Source organism: Girardinichthys multiradiatus, chromosome X (genome assembly GCF_021462225.1).
Source record: "Girardinichthys multiradiatus isolate DD_20200921_A chromosome X, DD_fGirMul_XY1, whole genome shotgun sequence".
Taxonomy (NCBI): Eukaryota; Metazoa; Chordata; class Actinopteri; order Cyprinodontiformes; family Goodeidae; genus Girardinichthys; species Girardinichthys multiradiatus.
Genome location: NC_061817.1, coordinates 13,609,674 through 13,630,256, shown reverse-complemented (window position 1 = coordinate 13,630,256; position 20,583 = coordinate 13,609,674). Strand labels below are relative to the sequence as shown.

At 42.8% G+C, this 20,583-nt stretch overlaps 1 protein-coding gene across 2 annotated transcripts; it reads left to right on the top strand.

Annotated features, from left to right (window-relative positions):
* Window positions 1-279: 279 nt before the first annotated feature.
* On the top strand, window positions 280-19,880 carry LOC124862658 (transcription factor 20-like). 2 transcript variants are annotated; one of them, XM_047356706.1, is made up of 6 exons: window positions 280-884; window positions 4,665-12,523; window positions 13,024-13,117; window positions 13,214-13,263; window positions 13,391-13,488; window positions 18,434-19,880. In XM_047356706.1, exons 2-5 carry the CDS (start codon window positions 5,621-5,623, stop codon window positions 13,448-13,450), a joined length of 7,107 nt encoding a protein of 2,368 aa, XP_047212662.1. In that variant the 5' UTR covers window positions 280-884; window positions 4,665-5,620; the 3' UTR covers window positions 13,451-13,488; window positions 18,434-19,880. The 2 variants fall into 2 exon arrangements, with proteins under 2 accessions (XP_047212662.1, XP_047212661.1); XM_047356705.1 differs by having other exon boundaries at window positions 13,214-13,277.
* The last annotated feature ends 703 nt before the right edge of the window (window positions 19,881-20,583 follow it).

Genomic DNA, 20,583 nt, shown 5'->3' with positions numbered 1-20,583 from the left:
AACCTGTACACTGTAATTTTTCTCTGACGCATGCCCTGCTCATTACAGACATAACCTTCCTTTGGTCCCTCTCCATATTGTCTGTACCCTGGTGCCTTCATCAGGCTAATTCACTTTCACTTGACATGAAATATGAACAAAGGAGCAGTGGAAGCTGCGTGTTCATGTGAAAAAAAAATCAATTTGTAGCATTGGTTTATTCTTTAGATTTTATGGCAGAAATACGCAAAGATCAATGAAAAAGCCAAAGCTTCATAGGAGGAGGGTGGTGGAGGGATGTGATGGAGAGAGATGACGGAGGGGGTGCAGGAATATGAGTGTGTATGCATTTTCAAGGCGGTCTTTCTGTTGCAAGAAAAAAAAAAACAGTCTAACAGGAAAACGAATATCTGGAGCTGCTGATGGAGGAATGGAGCTGCATTTCAGTGACGAGAAACGACGCCTGAAAAGTCTTCGCGCGTGAAAGGAAGCTTGAGAGAGAGATGTTTCGTTTTAGTTGGACATAGGTGGAAGCACCTCAGCGGTGTGTGAAAGAAGAGGGAGAGAGAGGGGAACAAGAGAGCGGAGGGGGCGGGGGTGTATGGACCTCGCTTGTTACGGGACCCACAGGCACCCCGATTGTGCTCCGCTCTCATCATTTCTGGAGGTGTAAGGACAAAAGAAAAGAAGAAGAAGAAGAAGAAGAAAAGGCCCTGGATCTGGGTGTCGTGACGGGGCCCCCGACTTCGCCGCCGCCGCTTGGTTCGGGGTTGTCTGGACTCGGAAGGCTAAGGGGAAAAGCGGCGGAGCGGTCCACTCTAGGCTGGGGTTTCCTGCCACAGCAGCGGGATTGTCACAAAACAGCCTTTCACTCTTCGAGGGGCCTTGTATTGCTGCGTTTCCAGGTATGCCTTCAGAGTGTTAGCTAGCCTTGTCTGCGGCTGACTTGCCTCTCCTCCGGGAAATGTTTGCTGTGTTTATTTAGGAGAAAATGTCAGACTGCGCGACGGCAGTTTTTGTAATGCAGTAGTCACGGCGGGTCTCCTGGTAGGAGACGTTATTTCTGCTGCTAGCTAACCTATTTACTGAGAGGCTCTGGTGATTTCCGAGGGAGTAACATCTGCACCTAATCACCTCTTCTCAGTAGCTGCTCATTTTTAGCCTTGCTTAACTATACGTGTATGTGTAAAGTTCTTGTAATAATATAAGAAATACAAATATCCAGACCCACAGAGATGCTATCGAGTGTTTCCATGTTCGCTAGCTCACAGTTTACGTGGCTAGCTCGCATATTTAATATGAGATATCTGAGGTGTTTTAGCTAGGGCTAACCTGACATGGCTAAAAGAGGCAACAGTACTACAAAGCTAATTGTAATGCATATTCCTTGCTGTCGGCTAATATGGAGCTGCTACATATGCAGTGCAAAAGCCCCCCCAATGTGGTATTGATGGCAATATGACAAACCAAACAAACAAACAAACCAGAGCTAACGTTGGCTCATTCCTTGCAAAAACACTGCGTCTGCTTGCATCAATTAGGCAGCTCTGCTGGTGATTGACTGGCTAACAGACTGCACTGAGACAGCCAGTTTTTATTATTGCTGCACTGTTTGTGGGTTGTAAATGCTGCTGCCTGGTAGTACACAATGAAATATTTAGGGTTCCTACATAGTCTAGAAAAGTATGTATATGACGGGTGTTATCCAAGACTTTGTAAATCTGAAAAACCAGAATAGAAAATGGAAAACATTTATATTTACAGACTGTATTGCCTGTTCATTTGTCTTATAGACATATAACTGTATAAAAATAGGTTTTTCCTTAAAGTGTGCTTAATTCATCCATCTGTTTGTCAGTTAGCACCTCCATCAATCAGTTCATCTATTCATCCATAAGATTTTGCATCTATTTGCACATTCATTTGTTTATCAACTATCCCTACATACATAGGTTGATAATTTATCAATTTTCTTCATCCTTCCTTTCACCACCCATCTATTTCTTTGACATTCATCCACTTTTTTCTCATTTTTCTCCATCCATCCATCCATCATTCTTTCAGTTTATTCATCCACTCCCGTCTATTTATCATCCATCCACTTTATCATTCATTGGAAAATAGATGATGAACAATTTCCAACAATCCATCCATTCATTTATCAATTTATCCTTTTTTTCATCAACCATCTCTTCATCCATCTATCCATCTGTCTGTCTCTCAGTCTGTCAAGCCATCAGTCCATTTCCTTAGTTTCTGGATTTTGAAGGTTCTGTTTATGGAGGTTATGACCACTGGATAAGTTTCTCCTATAAATTCAGACTGAAATGTTATATTTTTGCTTCAAGATGAGCCAAAAATAAACTGAGAACTCTGAGAGAACCATTGTCCTTCAAATTTGCTAAGTTGTTTTTGCTCGGGTTTGCAGCCCTTTCTGGCCCTGTTTTACTACCTTTGGGACTATTGACAGTTTTGCAATGCATTGGATAAGATAAGCTGAAAAGAGGCTTGTGCCACAAATGTCAATGAAGGATACTGGCCTTATTAAAAATTGATGCCAACCTGCATACAGCTATCTCCAAAAATAACAAAATAGTGTTGTTGTTTTTTTGTCTCAATATTAAATGTGTTTAATGGACTTAGATCTTTTACAAAGCTATTGGTTTACATAATAAAAGGGAGTGTTGTTGAGTGTTAATATAAACTGAATCCCCAACTTTTCTCTCTTACAATGTTTGCTATAGGCCACAGGAGACAGTTGGGGTTTGTATTGTTGATGCAAGAACAAATGCAATGCTCTCACATTGCATATTAAAATACAAGTACTATAATCCAGTACTCATTAAATAAAGACCCCTAGATAAATATGAAATATACAGGGGTTGGACAATGAAACTGAAACACCTGGTTTTAGACCACAATAATTTATTAGTATGGTGTAGGGCCTCCTTTTGCAGCCAATACAGCATCAATTCGTCTTGGGAATGACATATACAAGTCCTGCACAGTGGTCAGAGGGATTTTAAGCCATTCTTCTTGCAGGATAGTGGCCAGGTCACTACGTGATCCTGGTGGAGGAAAACGTTTCCTGACTCGCTCCTCCAAAACACCCCAAAGTGGCTCAATAATATTTAGATCTGGTGACTGTACAGGCCATGGGAGATGTTCAACTTCACTTTCATGTTCATCAAACCAATCTTTCACCAGTCTTGCTGTGTATATTGGTGCATTGTCATCCTGATACACGACACCACCTTCAGGATACAATGTTTGAACCATTGGATGCACATGATCCTCAAGAATGGTTCGGTAGTCCTTGGCAGTGACGCGCCCATCTAGCACAAGTATTGGGCCAAGGGAATGCCATGATATGGCAGCCCAAACCATCACTGATCCACCCCCATACTTCACTCTGGGCATGCAACAGTCTGGGTGGTACGCTTCTTTGGGGCTTCTCCACACCGTAACTCTCCTGGATGTGGGGAAAACAGTAAAGGTGGACTCATCAGAGAACAATACATGTTTCACATTGTCCACAGCCCAAGATTTGTGCTCCTTGCACCATTGAAACCGACGTTTGGCATTGGCATAAGTGACCAAAGGTTTGGCTATAGCAGCCCGGTCGTGTATATTGACCCTGTGGAGCTCCTGACGGACAGTTCTGGTGGAAACAGGAGAGTTGAGGTGCACATTTAATTCTGCTGTGATTTGGGCAGCCGTGGTTTTATGTTTTTTGGATACAATCCGGGTTAGCACCCGAACATCCCTTTCAGACAGCTTCCTCTTGCGTCCACAGTTAATCCTGTTGGATGTGGTTCATCCTTCTTGGTGGTATGCTGACATTACCCTGGATACCGTGGCTCTTAATACATCACAAAGACTTGCTGTCTTGGTCACAGATGCGCCAGCAAGACGTGCACCAACAATTTGTCCTCTTTTGAACTCTGGTATGTCACCCATAATGTTGTGTGCATTTCAATATTTTGAGCAAAACTGTGCTCTTACCCTGCTAATTGAACCTTCACACTCTGCTCTTACTGGTGCAATGTGCAATCAATGAAGACTGGCTACCAGGCTGGTCCAATTTAGCCATGAAACCTCCCGCACTAAAATGACAGGTGTTTCAGTTTCATGGTCCAACCCCTGTATATTGACATAAATTTGTTTTGAAGTGCATTGTTAATATTTTTGGAGATGCACCAACTGTTTGACCAGAGATTGGAATTGGCAAATTTTCCCTTTATGATCGACTCTGATTGGGTGATTGTTGCATCAACGGTTGAAAAGTTGGACCCAACCACCCACCCCCCAATTCCTCCTGACTGCTCTAGGATATAAATTTTTTTTATACAATAAATAAAATCAAATGTTAATAATTGTAAGATTTACTACATTTCCTGTTGAATTACAATTTACAACCTCGAACAAAGAGCCAGCTGCATGTTTTTTCGTATGTGATGTGGTTCAAATTGCTCCAAGTCTGAATCTGCAGGTCAGATCTCAGTAAAGTCTGGCAATTTGTATCGGCCAAGAAAGGCATTATCCGTGCAACTCTAAAAGTGGTCAAAGTAAAATAATCTCTTATTTAAATTCATATCAAAACATTTCTATTAGTAATTCATTGAAAACTGAGAATGTTACAGTTGGTATTTCCTTTGACCTGTCTTTTTTTTTTTTTCTTCTAGAACAACATCGGATGGAAACAAATGTATGTGAGTGGATTTACTGAAAAAATGAACTGGAATTGATGGAATCTGAAGTGCAATAAATGGATTACCCTTATTTTGGAAAACTGCCGTGGATCTATTTAAAGTTAAATGACGGTTGACAAAGAACAGCAAAAGTGAATGCTGAAGACGCTGGGGGGCACCGAGAGCAGTCTGAATACAGACAGAAAAAAAGAGTCCAGAAAAAGGGTCCAAATGCATATAAAGACCAAATGAGTGCAAGAAACATTTCCTCTGTCATCCAACAGCTGACCAGAATATCCATGGAGACTTTGCCTATTGGAATGATTAGCGAGGATCTCCATTTAGACGTCTTGATTCTCTTCGGTGGATTTTTATGCCACACAGATGTGAGTCAGATCCACAGAAACTCACACACAAAGAGAAGCTAAAGTATCACTGCAACAGAGCGCCTCGTGTGTGTCTTTTGAGACATTTTTTAAAAGTTTGTTTGAATTTTTACTTTTCGATTGGAACATTTGTGGAACTTATCCATATGAAGACATTTGAAGTTGAATATCTCTGCTGGTGATGTGGAAGTCAATGATATCACTTTGGCAGTGCCAAACGACTTTTGCGTTTTAGAAATGAACTTTTGCTTCTCTGCATGTCTCTTTAAAAAAGGCTTTGGAGACTAGCAAACGACATACAGTCACACTGAACATGAACTATTTTTTAGGATTTTGGACATTCTCTGGTCACTGTTAAAATCATCAACAGTTCAACAATTTACCCTAAAGATTTTGACATCTGTGATATCAATGTATAGTTTTTGCCTTTTCTTGTTTTCCTGCCAGGCTGTAGACTCTCTTCATGGTAACTGCTATAAGCCTGCCAGTTTTTCAGTCTGAATCATTCCCTGCTATAGAGACTTACAGATATTTCCTTTTTTTAATCTGAAATTGGCGGAAAAAATGCAGAATTTCTCCAACAGCCCAGCTCCACCCACAATACCTCCTGGATTCAGCGGGAGGAGTGTTGGCGGATCGCCGTATCCCCCTCAGTCAGTGGAGCCCCAGATCTCTCCGAGGATGACGGAAGATTACGTAGGGATGCAGCAGCAGAGCATTCACAGAGGCCCCCAACACCCGAGTCAAGCCAGCCACCTGCTTGCATATGGCGCAAGAAACAGAGGAGCTTTGGAGCCACCGCCAACACAGGGTAACGTCCACACCGGCAACAATAACAACCCCTACAGGAAGGAGGTTATGGATTATTATTTTTCAATGGGTGGAAAAGACAGACACAGGAGGGGAGGTATGGGTTACGGGGGAGGTTTCGGGTATTCCAGTATTGATGGACATATACCTCACCAGTATCGACATCCTGGATCCGGTTCTGCTACGTCATCTGGCCTGATGTCCCCTTACCCAGTGGATTATGGCTCTACTGCCGGTTCAGTGGCAACTGCAGGAGCCTTCTCTCCTTCTCATCAATACAATATGAATCAGAACCCTGTGATGCAGACAGTTCCAGGTTCTCAAATGCAACAGCGCCAGCACGGACAAAGCTTTCCTCCTGTCCACCATACGCAGCAGCAAAGAACCTACCAACACTCTGGGCATAGGATGACCCCACAGTACCCTCATTACTCTCCACAGGGGGGAGCGTCCACAGGGTCGTCTGGAATGTACAGCCCACCTCTGCAGAGATATCTGGATGGAGCTGCAAACGCCAGCTTTGATCCTAAAGTCAACAGTTCCCCAAATGTCAATGCTAGCTCCAATTCTATTGCTGCTAATAATAATAATGTTGGGACTATGGAGAATGTTCAGCAGAGTTACCCAGCTTCGAATTACTCTGGATATCTCCCAAAGTCTCATTCACTTCACAAGCAAGCCACACTACAGCACAGAAACTCGCAGCACAGTTTAGGGGTAGGTTATGACGGTTCTCTGAAAATGCCTCACCAGGGTCCATCTTCAGGTGCTGTTTATGCTAAACATCATCAAGCCTCCAACCCAAGTATAGCTCAACCATCCTCCCAAGAAATAGCTAAATCCCCTATGCATTCTAATGCGCAGCAAACTCAAATGAACCAAAACTTTAGCCCGATATCCAACCCCTCCCCTGCTGCCTCTGCAGTTCATTCCCCCAGCTGTAGCTCTTCTCCTTCCCCTCTAATGGGGGTCTCTGAGGCACTTGGAAATGCTTCAAATCAAGTTCCTCCTATGTCAAGCACCCGTAGCAGCCACGGCCATGGTAGGCTATTGCACGCCGCACCTCAGTTAAGTCCTACACCCAACTCGAACAGCAGTATCAGTAGTTGTGGCAGCAGTGGCAGCCAAAAAGCTCACAGCCTGAGTGCAGTCGGAGGGAGCAGTCTACCTCCAGTGGGTCGAACTAAAATGAGCCAGGGATCCCGAGAGGAAGGCTCCTCTGTTTATTCCACTTCCTCTGTTGACAGAATGCAGGATGCCGGCCTGAATAGTCTCAATGCCTTGAGCTCCCAAGTAGCCAATTTACCAAACACAGTTCAGCACATGCTCCTTACTGACACAGTTTTCTCGCATAAGAAGAGAGACGGGGGGCAAACGCCACAGGCAGCACACTGCGTGCCCCCATCGCAACCCAGGAGTCGGAACTTAAGCGCGGCCTCAAGCAGTAGCACAGTCAAAGACATAAGGACTGGTGACGGGGCTGAGGAAGACTCTTCTTTGATGCCCACCGGAGCACCATTGGGGACCAAAGTGGAGCGAGAAGAGCAGCTGTCTGAGGGGGAGCATGGGAGAGTGAGGCAAGTGAGCGGTGCGAGCACTGGGTCTGAAGCAACAGGCTATAATCCAACCCAAACACAAACTGGACAGGCCTGTAATGTTAAAAGAGTTGTCCTTGATACACACTCAAAAGAAGCATCAGTCACAGAAACTAAAACAAAAGAAACTAACACTCCTTCATCAGCAGCATCACTATCCTCTGAGGGTGGCCTGAGTCTACATTCAGCACCTCCAGTTTCTTCATCCCCCTCCTCCTCCAGTATTCTTCCTGCCACAGCACAGAATTGTGTCCCAGAAACTGGTTTGGCATACAATGACCACAGAGGTAGGGAAATTAAAAAGGAAAATGAAGCAGCAGCTGAAAAAACACAGAAGGTCAGCAGCCAAATGCAACAAGATGGAGGAGTCAGTGCAAAAAATGGCCAGGAGAAGGAAAGTATGTTTCACTCTGAATCGCACAGTAAGAAGAAGAAAGAAAAACAGGCATCAGAGGAACAGCAGAATGTTAGTAGTGTTGGTGTGATTGTTTCAAGTCACACTGACAAAAGTAGGCATCCCCAAGACAACTGTGTAGAAGAGAAAATGTCACTCTCTTATTTAAAAGAGGCAAGCAGTCATAATGGGGAGGAAGGTGTAGATCTTAGTCTGTATTCGTCCCATCATCAAAAGTCAAACAGTGGGAGATCTCAGAATCCTCCCCAGCCTGCTTCACATAAATACAGCTACTCAGAATCCACATATGGCTCAGATATGTCTATGAAAAACAGAGCAAGGGCCAGTTCAGCCTCTGTAATGGAAACAAACCCCAGATACATTGGGTACCAGCACTCACAAACTGGTTACGTTCCTGTGCATCCAAAAGATGGATCTGGTTCTGTTGCCGAGACCCTGATGAAGAAAGGTCATGGGGCGGGGTCTAAAGCTCAGGAAGAGAACTCACAGATGCAGCAATTCCCGAGTCTCCTGCAAGAGGTTCTTCAGGGTTACAATTTAGATAGACGTTATGGTAGACCAGAGCAGACATTCCCTGCACGCCATCAAGCCCCACAGCAGTTTCCAACCAGACATTCACTTGGCATGACTGAGGGTACACGGATACACAGTGGAGTACCTGAGGCTTCATCTTATTCAGCTCAAATTGGTAAGCCCACAAATCAGAAACATGGAAGTGACCCAGATTTTACAGATACTCAGTCCTTAGTCAAATCAGAGGTCTCCAATCCAAAAAGTCTTCAAAATGCTGAAAAACCCAACATGGGCCATTTAACACAGACTGCAGATTTTCAGCAACCCCCAGCTAAACACATCAACTTATCTGACTACTCTATGCCACAGAGAAAAACACTATCCAATGTACAGGAGCTCTTGTTGCAAGAGCCTGAAATGTTAACTCTCACTTCTAAAACCGAGCCTCAGAAGTCAGCGGGTTCCATAGTAGCCAAGTCAGAACGGCGAACCGTCATCTGCGATGTGTCGCCGAACCGGCGTGGCACACCAGAAAGGGAGGGGGAAAGAGAAAGGGAACGGGAGAAAAGTCAGAGCGGAGCCTCAGTGATTCAGCAACCATTTTCTTCACCGGAAGCACCCAGTGATCTCAGTAAAAAGGATGTTGGAGAAAAACAAGTGGTGAAAATAGAAACTGTTTCCAAAGAGGCTGGAAATTCACAAACTGAGAATCATGGCAGTGAATCTGAGGTGGAGTATCATTCCAAAACTTCTCATTTGTCAAGTGGAGTGAGTGCTGACCCCTACAGGCGAGGCACTGTCGATATATCTCCCATGCCCTCCCACCCTGTGAGCATGACTGCTTTGTCATCACCAACAAGGCATCATTCATATCTCCATGGAGTCGATCTGTCATCTGGCAGCAGCGGTACATTTCCTGGATATCAATATGGAGACTCGAGAGAAGACGTGATGTCACGCAGTAATCTGCACTTTCCTTCTCACCATCCCTTCCACCATTTAGCATCTCAATCCACCAGTAAGCTCCAAATGTACCCACACCCACGTGGCCCACCTCATCCTTCTCAAGACATGAGTGAATGGCTAAAGGCCATAAACAGGCCTCCAAAGGAGATGATGATGCAGCAGGGAACTTCTCCTGGGAGACACAAGGTTAACCAATCAGAGCAGAGACAGCGACTGATTCCGCCGGCTGACATGCAAGTTGAACACACAAACAAATCTCAGTCAGTGCATCATCAGAATCCTTACTATGATATAAAAATGTGGGAGTCGACAAATCCTGGAAGAGAGGGCGTTCGATTGATGGAAGGAGATTCCTACTATAGAGCACAACCTCCTCCACTTCCTGCCTCTACTCCTGTAGCTTCACAGAGCCACGCTGTGACTCAAATGACTCACGGCCACAATGCTGTCAAACTCGAAGCATCCAAAGGAGCCACAGAAGAGGCCAAACATCCCTGCCCACCTCCCCCACCCATCTCCTCTAAACCTTCTACAGAAACCAACACCACACAGGTGCAGCGTCCGACAAAAGCCGGAGGTTCCGGAGACACAAATCCTCTAATATTAAGAAGAAGGGTTCGCTCTTTTATCTCTCCCATTCCTGCAAAAAGACTGCACCAGGACACACCTCAGCAGAGAGCCGCTACAAACTCTCATCACTCCCCTGGAGCTCGGTCAGAGCCCAGCCATCACAATGACGATGACTCATCCAACCCAGAAGTGCCGTGTCCTCGGCTCTCCTCCCCACAGCCAGGTGAGAACACCTTCATACAACCACTGTCTCCATCAGGTGGTAACACTAAGGTTTTGGCTGCCAGAAAAGGGCGAGGCTTAAAACTGGAGGCAATAGTGCAGAAAATCACCCCAAATATTAAAAGGCCAACAGGCCCCACTGATGATGAATCAAATCATTACCCTGGTTTCTTGCATTCAGAAATACCTATATTTAATGAGTCACAGGACCAAGACTTGGCACATTTCCCCAGAGTTGCAGGAGGGGAGGATAGTTACATGGATGAAAGTCATTCATTAAATAACATGATTCCATTCAGAGGAGTTGATGAAAGTGGGTCTTTACCACCATCTTCCTTCCCATGTGAATCCCATCAGACATCTCAAGTCAAGCAGCAAGATTTCGACTTTGGATTGGGGACCTCTGTGGTATCTGCATCTGGTGACAAGGAAGACTTTGCTTTGCTCGGACCATTACCTCCTCCCCCACCTCTTCCCCGCCCGGTCCAGGGTTCTCCTCCATCTTCGTCTGCCTTGTCAGACATTCAGCATTTTACAAACACTTACCAGCAGCTTGAGACACGAAGGGGAGAGCAGTCTGCTGCTAACCTCCTTCGTCAAAAACTCCAAGAATCTGGCATGGGATTTGAGGATTACCCTAACAGTGAGTACTACGGGACCACCCTGCCCCACCAAGGCCACATGCTGAACAGACAACATCAGATGTCCTCTGGACGGTCCAGTCTGTCACCGACAGACTCAAAGCCATTAGAGAATGTTGTGCCCAAGGGCTATTTCCCTTCTGGCAAGAAGAAGGGCAGGCCAGTTGGAAGCGTGAATAAGCAAAAACGGGCTCAAATCCAAGTCCCGGTGCAGGTCCAGGCTCAAGCCCAACCACAGAGCACAGCTCTAAGCGATCCCCCGGCTCCAACCACTCCAACTCCGTCAACCCCAGCACCTGCCTCCACCCCACCAGCAACACAGCCTCCCAGCAGCACTTCAACACCCCCTGCACCAACTCTGTCAGAAAATGCAAACACCCCCCCTATAGCCCCTCCTGTTCTGACCCAGGTGGTAAAAGCTGATGTTGAGAGTGAGGACACGCAGCTGGAAATTGAGGTGAAACAGGTGCGACGCAGACGCAGAGGTGCAAAAGTTGATAATGAACAGCTAGAAGCTAGGGGGCGGCAGAGGAGGAGGAGGAGAGCGCCGGTAGCCACCGCACCACCAGTGTCTAAAGACGAGCCAGATCCACCTTTAGGGGCAGGGGGTAGTTTTGGCTCAAACAGAGGTTTCACAGATCCAAACAGAAAAGGCCTGTTCATTCCTCACATACATGTGGAGAAAAAAATACCTGAGATTGGAGCAGTGTGCACCATTGTGAATGCTGAGGATGACAAGATGAAAGGAGAGCGCAGTGCAGCGGGGGGAAAAGCTGGAGGTGGTGGAATTGATTCGCTCCTGCCCTCAGCTCTTTCCTCTCAGTTATCTCGGAGAGACAGAGAGTCGGAGAAAAGGGAGATGGATGAGGTGGAGACCACGCTTCAGTCGGGCAAAGCACTTCCTTCATCTGGCTATGTCGTTACAGGGCCTGTGATCACAGAGACCAATCACTCTGGCCGCCTGCTATGCTGCCTGTGTCAGAAATGGGCAAACTACAAACATCTCGGAGATCTCTACGGGCCGTACTATCCAGCTGAATATGCCGCAAAGCTCCCCAAGAACCAGCCCCAGATCAGACAGTGTCAGGCCACCACGGGCCCAAACAAAACTGGACCAAATTTAGACACGAACACTTTGAGTACACTCCAAGTCACACAAACACGGCTTGCTCAGTTCAACAAGCCCTCATCTGAGAACAACAATTGCAGCTCAAACCCAGGAGACAGAACTGCCTCCACGGCTGTGACAGAGGAGATGATGATGATGATGCATATGCCTGGAAAGCTCAGTAACCCTAACCCTGTTAAAACACCTTTGACCTGGGATAAAAACTCTGATATCCGACCTATCCCTGAGCTTAAGAAAGAGCCAGACCTCGAAAGCGATCAGCAGCAGGCACAGAAGCAGCCACAGCAGCTGACAGATGACACTCAGCAGCGACCTCAGCACAGAAAGCTGACCTCACATCCCCGTTTTAAAAGGCGGCACAAGTCCAGCGAGGATTCCCCCAGGATGGTGCCATCCAACAGTAAGGCTTCCCTGCCCTTTCAGCCCCCTCCACCTGCATTGGACTCTCTGGGACCCTTGGCACAACTCGCACAGCTGCCACAGATGCCCATGGACCCAGAGGAGCTGTGGGTGCATGAAGGATGTATAGTGTGGACAAGTGGAGTGTACCTAGTCAATGGGAGACTGTACGGCCTGCAGGAGGCACTAGATGGTGCCAGAGAAACAGTGAGTGCCAGTTGTATTTGTTTTGCTTTCTTTTGTGTCAGGATTGGTTTGATTTGTTCTTTTTTTAACGTATTTCATAGGGTTCCTATAAATTCTTTGATATCAGGTATAATTATGCAAGATAAAAATCAGAATTTCTGAAAAATGAATGGGCATTTTAGTTTAACTTATATTTAAATAACATCTTTTTTCCTTTTAACCTCCTCATTTAGTTTTTGTCCGTGTCCGTCCAAGTGTTTCAGATATTGAAATAGAATTGATTCAGAGGCCAAAAAAGCAGCAAAAATGTTTTTTTGAAGATTTCTGCGACATACTGAATATTTAACATAACCAGGGTGAACTTGGATGGTAAGAATGTTAATAAAGCTACTGAAAAATGTTGAGACTTCAGTGTGGAAAAGTGATATATTTAAAGAAACCTGATTTAAGTTCTATGAATTTGTTAAGTAATGTTAGCCTCTGAGAGGTTTTATTATTTTTCTTCTGCGTTCATTCATCAGAGCTGCTCGTTCTGTGAGATGGTCGGCTCGATGCTGGGCTGCTACAGTAAAGGCTGCACACTCCGCTACCACTATCTGTGTGCTATCGAAGCAGGTGAGGAGGTGCATGTAATACAGCCTCTCTCTGTTGTTTTCTAAAGCACCGTGGTGTTTTTACAAAAAATATTGGTATCATTTGTCTTTTACTTAGACTGTTCTCTGAATGAAGATAACTTCTCGCTAAGGTGCCCGAAGCACAAGGTAAAGAAGGAGAGGTTCGTTTTTCTTTGCCTAGTTCACTGAACCATTTATTTATAATATACCTACCTGTTGAAAACTGACCAAACCCCCTGTTTTCTTTATCTCTTTTCATCTCCTATTAAACCAGTTTGCCCAGAGCATCCGGCCAGCCAAGTCAGTGTTTGTGGAGCAGTCAGAAAGAGGCTGAGGGCAACTGGGAGAAAGAAGAGCAGGATTTGGGGAGCTGTAAGTCATAAACTAATTTGTAGATTTTCTTAGGCAGATTGTGGCTCAGATTCAGACCCAAACAGAGAGTTATTCGGCTCCAATGAGTTACTACATTTGAAAAGATAAATTCTTTCAACCTTTCTCTGTTTTCTCACATTTTCGATAATCTGTTTTAAGCAGCGCAGCTTCCCTAAGCTTTATGATAGTCGTAGTACTGTGTGGGTGACGTCTGAACTCCTGCAGATTCTTGTGAACACAAGGATAGAAGCCAGAGCAAAGACACAGAAGCCTAGGAAAAGAAAGGACAGTAGAGGCCAGGCATACTCCTAGATGTTCATCTTTCCTGAGGCTTAAGGAAAAATCACCTACCTCAATCTGACAACAATTTCAACCTATAATCTTTTCAGCAATCATAGCCACTAAAATCTGAACCACAAAAAAAATACATGGCTGCCCCTATATTTTGGGTCAAGATGTGTAATAAGCATTAAAATCGATGTATCTTTTTGCTTTATAGCAAATGTCATTTGATCATCTAAAACGGTCTTCTTTTATCTTCCTACATGTGTTTCTCTTTCTGAATAAGCCTTAAATCAGGTGAGGTTTTTACATTAATCCGACTTTAAATTTGAGTACATTTATTCATTAAAAAAATACTCTGAGTTAAGAAATTGTTACCCACAGTTATTGGTACCTCTAAAAATCACTTTGAAATAAATAGAACTGCAGGAATTTTTAAAATGAGAGTTTCTAGGAACTTCTGATTAGTAACCCATGACTTTCTGTTTCCCTGGGGTATAAACATGACATAACACAAGGCCCATTTATTAACCAGTGCCACTAGGCTGCATGAGGACTGATATTTATCTTGTCACCGTGCAGAATGAGGAATGTAAGCCAGTAAAAGCCTGCTATTACTGAACCAAAGCAGAGAGTGGCATCTTGGGATCACCAGATCTCCATAGCAACGATTAGACACTATCTAAACACCAATCTGTCGAGTGATGCCAAAAAAACATTTTCTGTCCTACCATTACAAACATAAAAATAGGGAGTTTGCTAAATGCTACTGAGATTTAAACTGGGACTATGTGGTTTGGTAAAATGAGACTACAATTGAGCTTTTTGATGAAACTCTGCAGGTGGGTTTGGCGACAACAAAAGATAAAAAGGTGGAAAAGCACCCCTTGCTAAATGTGAAGTGTGGTTGAAGATCTATGATACTGTGGGTCTGTTTCTCTTCAAAAGTCATGGGAACCTTTTCAGAGTGAAACTTTTGATAAATTCTTTGAAATGCAGGAACATTTTTAAAACTTTTTCAGCACTCATTCAGTAAACTAAAAATGGCCCATCGTTGAATCTTTTAGCACGATGATGATCCAAAGCTTATGGTTAAACTGACCCAGAAATGGTTCAGTTCTATGGAAGACCTGTGGATTCAGTCTTCTTCTACAACACAAGGTTAAAGCACACAAAGTGCTGTGCTGTTGGCAAAAGGGGTTTGTATCCTCAGTGAATTAAAAAAACACTATTTTTATTTTTCCATTGCCTTCTTTCGCCACTAAATAAATGTATTCAAATTAAAGGTTGAATTTAAAAAGCATTTTTTGGGTGTAAAATCATGCTTTTGTAGTAAAAAAAGTTTTTTTTTTTTTTTTTTTTAGACTTAATCACCAGATACTTTCACATGCACCTTACGCAAAAACAGAGCGCAGGACTTCAAGACTCGTTTTAAGTGTTGTTCTTGAACAAAATAACAGTGATGTCTGGCAAGCCATGCAGCAAAAAAATTGCACAATTTCCTTATTTTTGTTTTCTTAGACTGGTTCATAGGTCATCCTCCCAAACTATATAATTCAGCACAGTGGCGCATGAGCCACACTCTTGTTTATACTCCTGCTCTCCTTACCTTTGAGCTGTACTCCTGTCGCCCGCTGTCACTTCCTCCCCCTCAGATTCAAGCCAACCAGACTCCATGGAAACTGATACACATACAGTATAGCTGCCTTTTAATCGGGGTGGATCCCTTTTGTTTCTTTTAGCTTTAAACTGTCTTTCAGCTGTTTTAAATTACTAAAAGAAAAAAAATCTGAACGTTTTAAACTGTAGTCAGTAATTCTTATGTACTTTCCCTTTCAAATGTATTCAGACCTGTTGGACTTTTCCACACCATGTGACAGCCACAGACCTTAATGTATTTGATAGACCAACGCAGAAACACAGAGTGGTGTGGATTTGGGAGCTGGAAGGAAGGGGTTACGTAGTTTTTGTTGAGGATCAGTATTTAGCCCCCCAATGCGCTATCTTGTAGCACCACCTTTTGGGGTATGTACCTAACAGCCTTCTACATCTAAAGATGGAGATTTAGTTAGTCAAGTTTATTTAATCAAGGACAGCACATAAGACAATGTTACATGATAAAACAATGCAGCCATTGTTTTGTACAAAGGTTTTCTGTCAAGCTCAATTAGGCTGTATGAAAAACATCTGATGAAGATCAGTTTTCTTTTAAAGTCAAGCCATGGGTTCCCAGTTGGATTCAGGAGTGGATTTTGACTTTTTCATTATAACAGTACCCTGAATATTCTTTGATCTAAACCAGTGTTTCCTAACCTTTGTTCTAAGGGCTCTCCTTCCTCAGCCAACAAAGAAGGAAATTCTTGGTAAAATGTACTAAGTTATTTTTCTTTCTACTTTGAGCTTTCATTCCTCTGTCTAGGGATCAAATGTCAGGATGTAGCAGATGTTAAAGGCTTATTTTTCCTGTGACAAGCTGAATTGTCTTACATGCATTTAAGACTGAATTAGAAAATAACCAGAAATCAGCCATTCTGAGCTTATGACAGCTTGTTGTTTGATCATCTAAAACGGGATTTTGTTTTCTCTCTTTGAATTAGCTGAATATCAGGTGAGTTCATCAGGGGTTTTTTTCTCCTGAGTGTGATACGTCTTTTACAGACCCAAGTCTGTAAAACCAGGATTCATTTCCTAATCAATAAATTAATTTCTCAAATTATGATGCAAATGTAATTGACATGTCTGTTGTGTTCCCCTCCGCACTGATTTGACCAAGATGCACTAAGATGCATGCCTGAACCCCTGTGGCACACACACATACACACACAACCCCACTTTATATTCAGCTGTGTTGCTGGCCTTGAAATGCGTTTCTTGCTTGTTACTCCAATTTATAAATATTGTTTAATTTGGGACATTGCATCTGCAAGTTGGTGTCAGCGTAATCCAGTATTTAAAAGGCATTACACTGAGTTACGGAACACCATTTTAATTATAAATCTGATGGAAACTGATATAGCATCCAGTTTTCTGAAGATGTTAAAATTTGTTTCCAAATGATCAATTTTAGGCCCTGATTTATTTTCCATTTTTATTAATAGCTTTAGGAAGAATGTCTTCAGCTAAAGTGCCTCTTTATGCAGATGACAACATGCTTTACTTAGTTGGCGCTGCTCTGAGGCAAAATGTTACTGAGCTTCAAGTTGGCTTTAAGCTGCTGCATGACTTAAGGTTGCTTCTAATTGTGACGAAAACTAAATAGATGTTTTCCAGACGTAAAACACAATTCCTAGACAATGTTGCTATTTCTACCCTAGGAGGAGTGCTCATCCAGAGAGTACCATTCTACAAATATTTAAGAAATTTGGCCAGATGATGGCCTCTCTTTTTCCTCGATTTTATTTATCAGTCGGGAGAAAAACTTGTTTAGGCTGCATTAGTTGATTTTGGTATTATCTATATGCAGGCTGCTTTCCCCACATTTCATTATTTGGATCTTGTGAGACATTTCTCTTTGTTTTATAGCCTTATGCCAATGCCTCATTGTGTGGCTTCTTATCTGGGTTTGGGGACAAAGTTTTACTCCCCTAATATTTAAGTTGTTGGTAAGCACTTGGTATGTTATACGATCTTTGAGCTGGCCTCTCTTCAACGTTTCCAGAATATTTTCTAACTTGGAATAATTCTGTTCTTATTTTGCATCTTGGTTGTGGGATAATCTTCTGAATACAATAAAATGTAATGATTTAGACTCTCTAATTTTAAAGCTTTTTTGAAGCCTTCTGTTACTATATGTTACAACTGCTTTCTTTAAGCTGGACATCGTTGCTGTATTATGCTTAGCCGCCTCCCTGACTGAACTGACGCACTACTTAAGAGCCTTTTCCAAGGAAACGTGAACATGTGGCCGGGTAGGAAGCTGAAATCAGGTCCACAACTTTCTGAAGTACACTACTTTTCCCATCAAGCCACAATGGTAGCTATGTTTAAGGCCAATAGATCCCCTACAAGAACTAGGAACTTAGTTCCCTCTACCAGGGCTGCAAGACCAGCATGCCATCATTGTTTTAGCAGCTGTGGTTTGGGAGTTTGTGCAGCTAGTTCCTCACACATCCACAGTGCAGAACTTTTTTTCTTGGGTGGTTTCCGACAACTGTCATGAACAAATGCTGCAGTGGGGGGGGATCTATGAGTGCTTACTAAGAGGTCTGCACCGGAGTTCTTGTGAAGTGTGAAATGTCTTGGTCACTTTATTCTTCTTTTCAACCTCAGTAAAAGGGTGCAAGAAAGTGAAAGATGTCTTAATGTCCAGTCTTGTTTAGCCTCTAACAGGTTTTGTTCCAGGAACGCCCCATCTTTAGCTCCATCGACCCTGCACAGCTTCCTTGTCCCTGCTGAAGAAAGTCATCCCTACATACGTGCCATCACCATGTTTTACCATTTTCAAATTTTACTATTTTTAATGTATTTCAATATTGAACATCATCATTGTCCTCCAACTTCACAATAATGCTCTTTGTGTTGGTCTTTTGCATAACATCCCAATAGAATACATTCCGGTTTGATTATGTAATGGAGCAAAATGTGGAAAAGTTCATAGTGTGAATACTTTTGGATGGTGCTCAATAGAATCATTGTGACTGATAATTATTGTTTCTTCTCGTAGGGTACCTTGGAGAGTAGGACATTGGCAAAATGTGAAGAGACTGGACTGTGTTTCATCGAGGCGAACGACTAAAGGGAATGTACAATTTCTCAAACTGAATCAGCATTTTTTGCATTTACAGGACAACAGAGAAAAAGAAACATTTTTACCAGAGTCATTGCTTGTTACTTAAAAGCAGAAACACAGAAACAACACAGAGGAACTTAGCTGAGAGAAAAAGACAGAAAAAACAAACTACAGTGATCAAAGCGGGACAAAATGAGACGTCGACTGACGGAGGAATTAAAGCAGCTTTGTTGTAAAGAACAAAAGTGACAGACTTCTAGGCTTGTTTTGATTTTCCAGGCAACCTTAAAATGTTAAACTCTTAGTTATCATTTTCTGCGTCATCCTTTACCTTTTTATCTTTTGTTGACTTTATGGGGGTTGTAGTGGGAACAAGTTGGGTGTCAAGCCCAGAAAGTGAACTGGGAGAGTTGGTGTCATTTTACCAGTTAGTATTTTATGTTACGGTATTAGGATGATCACACTTATTACTTTAGTCCTCATTATTTTGTATCCTCATCAGTATTTACTTACGACAATGAAATGGATGTATCCGACTTTATATTCAGTCTGCACCTGAGTTCGATTTTTATTTTTTTATACTTTTTCTGTCCCTATTCCCGGAGAAGGAAGAGCCAGAGCGTCTGATGTCTGGAATGTCAGGGTCGAGTTTGCCACAAAGACATTATTGCCTTGGAGAGTGGACATCTGTTGCCTTTAAAAAACAAAAGAAAAAAAAACAAGTTTTGAATGAGTGAGGATTGTGTGTTTGTGTGTGTGTGTGAGGAAAAAAATGCTGATATTTGATTCCATTTTCTGGTCCTTTTTGAGAAGTGTTCTTATTTTTCATCACAGGGGTTTTTACGGTACAGATAGTATTCATTAAAAAGATCAGATGGACAGTCTTATTTTTCAAGAACAAAACGTTCATAATGTGCAAAGAGAAAGACTTGTAAGAGGAGGTGATAACACTATGGACTGATGCTTGTTTGCCGTCTTTAACTGGAAGACCGATGGAAGGACAGGACACAGAGGAGCTTTCGTACGTTGGTGAAACGTTTGATTCAAACGGCACGCGTCAGTTCTGCAGAATGAGATGGATCTGAACTTTGGAGACGTCACGCTAGTGGCCATCTGTCCTGACCAACCGCAAGTGAGCCTAACCATGTACTTTTGAGAGGTTTCCCACTTCAGTGAAGCGGCGGCAAATGAATTGGAAGATGCGAAATCCATTGCCATCAGATTTCAAAGTGAGTCATACATGGTGTTGTCTTTATTACTTTTTATTGTTCTTGTACAAAAAAAAGGTCAATCGGAAAGACAGTTACACTATCAAAACCATGCTGTATTAGAAACCTGTCAATATGTATATGAATTATGAATACACTTAAAAATGCTTCAACATTGTTTCTCTTCTTAATTTTCTGATTTTGGGGTATTTTGTAGTGGTGAAACCAGCTGTCTGACAGCGTTTTGCTTGGATTTGCACATTGTGTTCATGCATATTCAGGTTTTTTCTTTGGCAGCTCCAGACCAATGGGCTGCTTCATACCCCCATTTCCTACCTCCACATTCCCTTTGATAGAAAATTTGTTCAAATCATCAATTATTAAAGCAGGTAAGAAATGTCCCCCTGGTGTGTATGAAATGATGAAAAATTCAAGTAGTGAACAACCCAAACTACAAATAGCGAAAAGGGGAATGTGACCAGTAGCCTTCTTTGTCAGATCTTCACATACGTTATTTTTTTTTTTCTCTTGATCCATGACTTAATCTTTTCAGTTGACAGGGAGAGTCTGTTTCACACGGTTACACCCTGTATAGAAGGCACCTTTGAGTCTAAAACCTGTTGTAGCAAGTCTAGGATGGGTATTCACAGAGGTGTTTCAGGCAGTAATTAAACAGCCCTACACTGACAGATTGAAGAAAGAAAACAATGGTAGGTCTTGAAAGACCATCCCAGGCTCTAGTTTAATGCTCACTTCCTTGTTCATCAAATGATCTGGAAACCACAATACTACAAAAACATGGTATATGATAGCTGTATATATATATATTTTTTTTTTAAATTAATGCTGTTTGATTCAACAATGACATATTAGGCC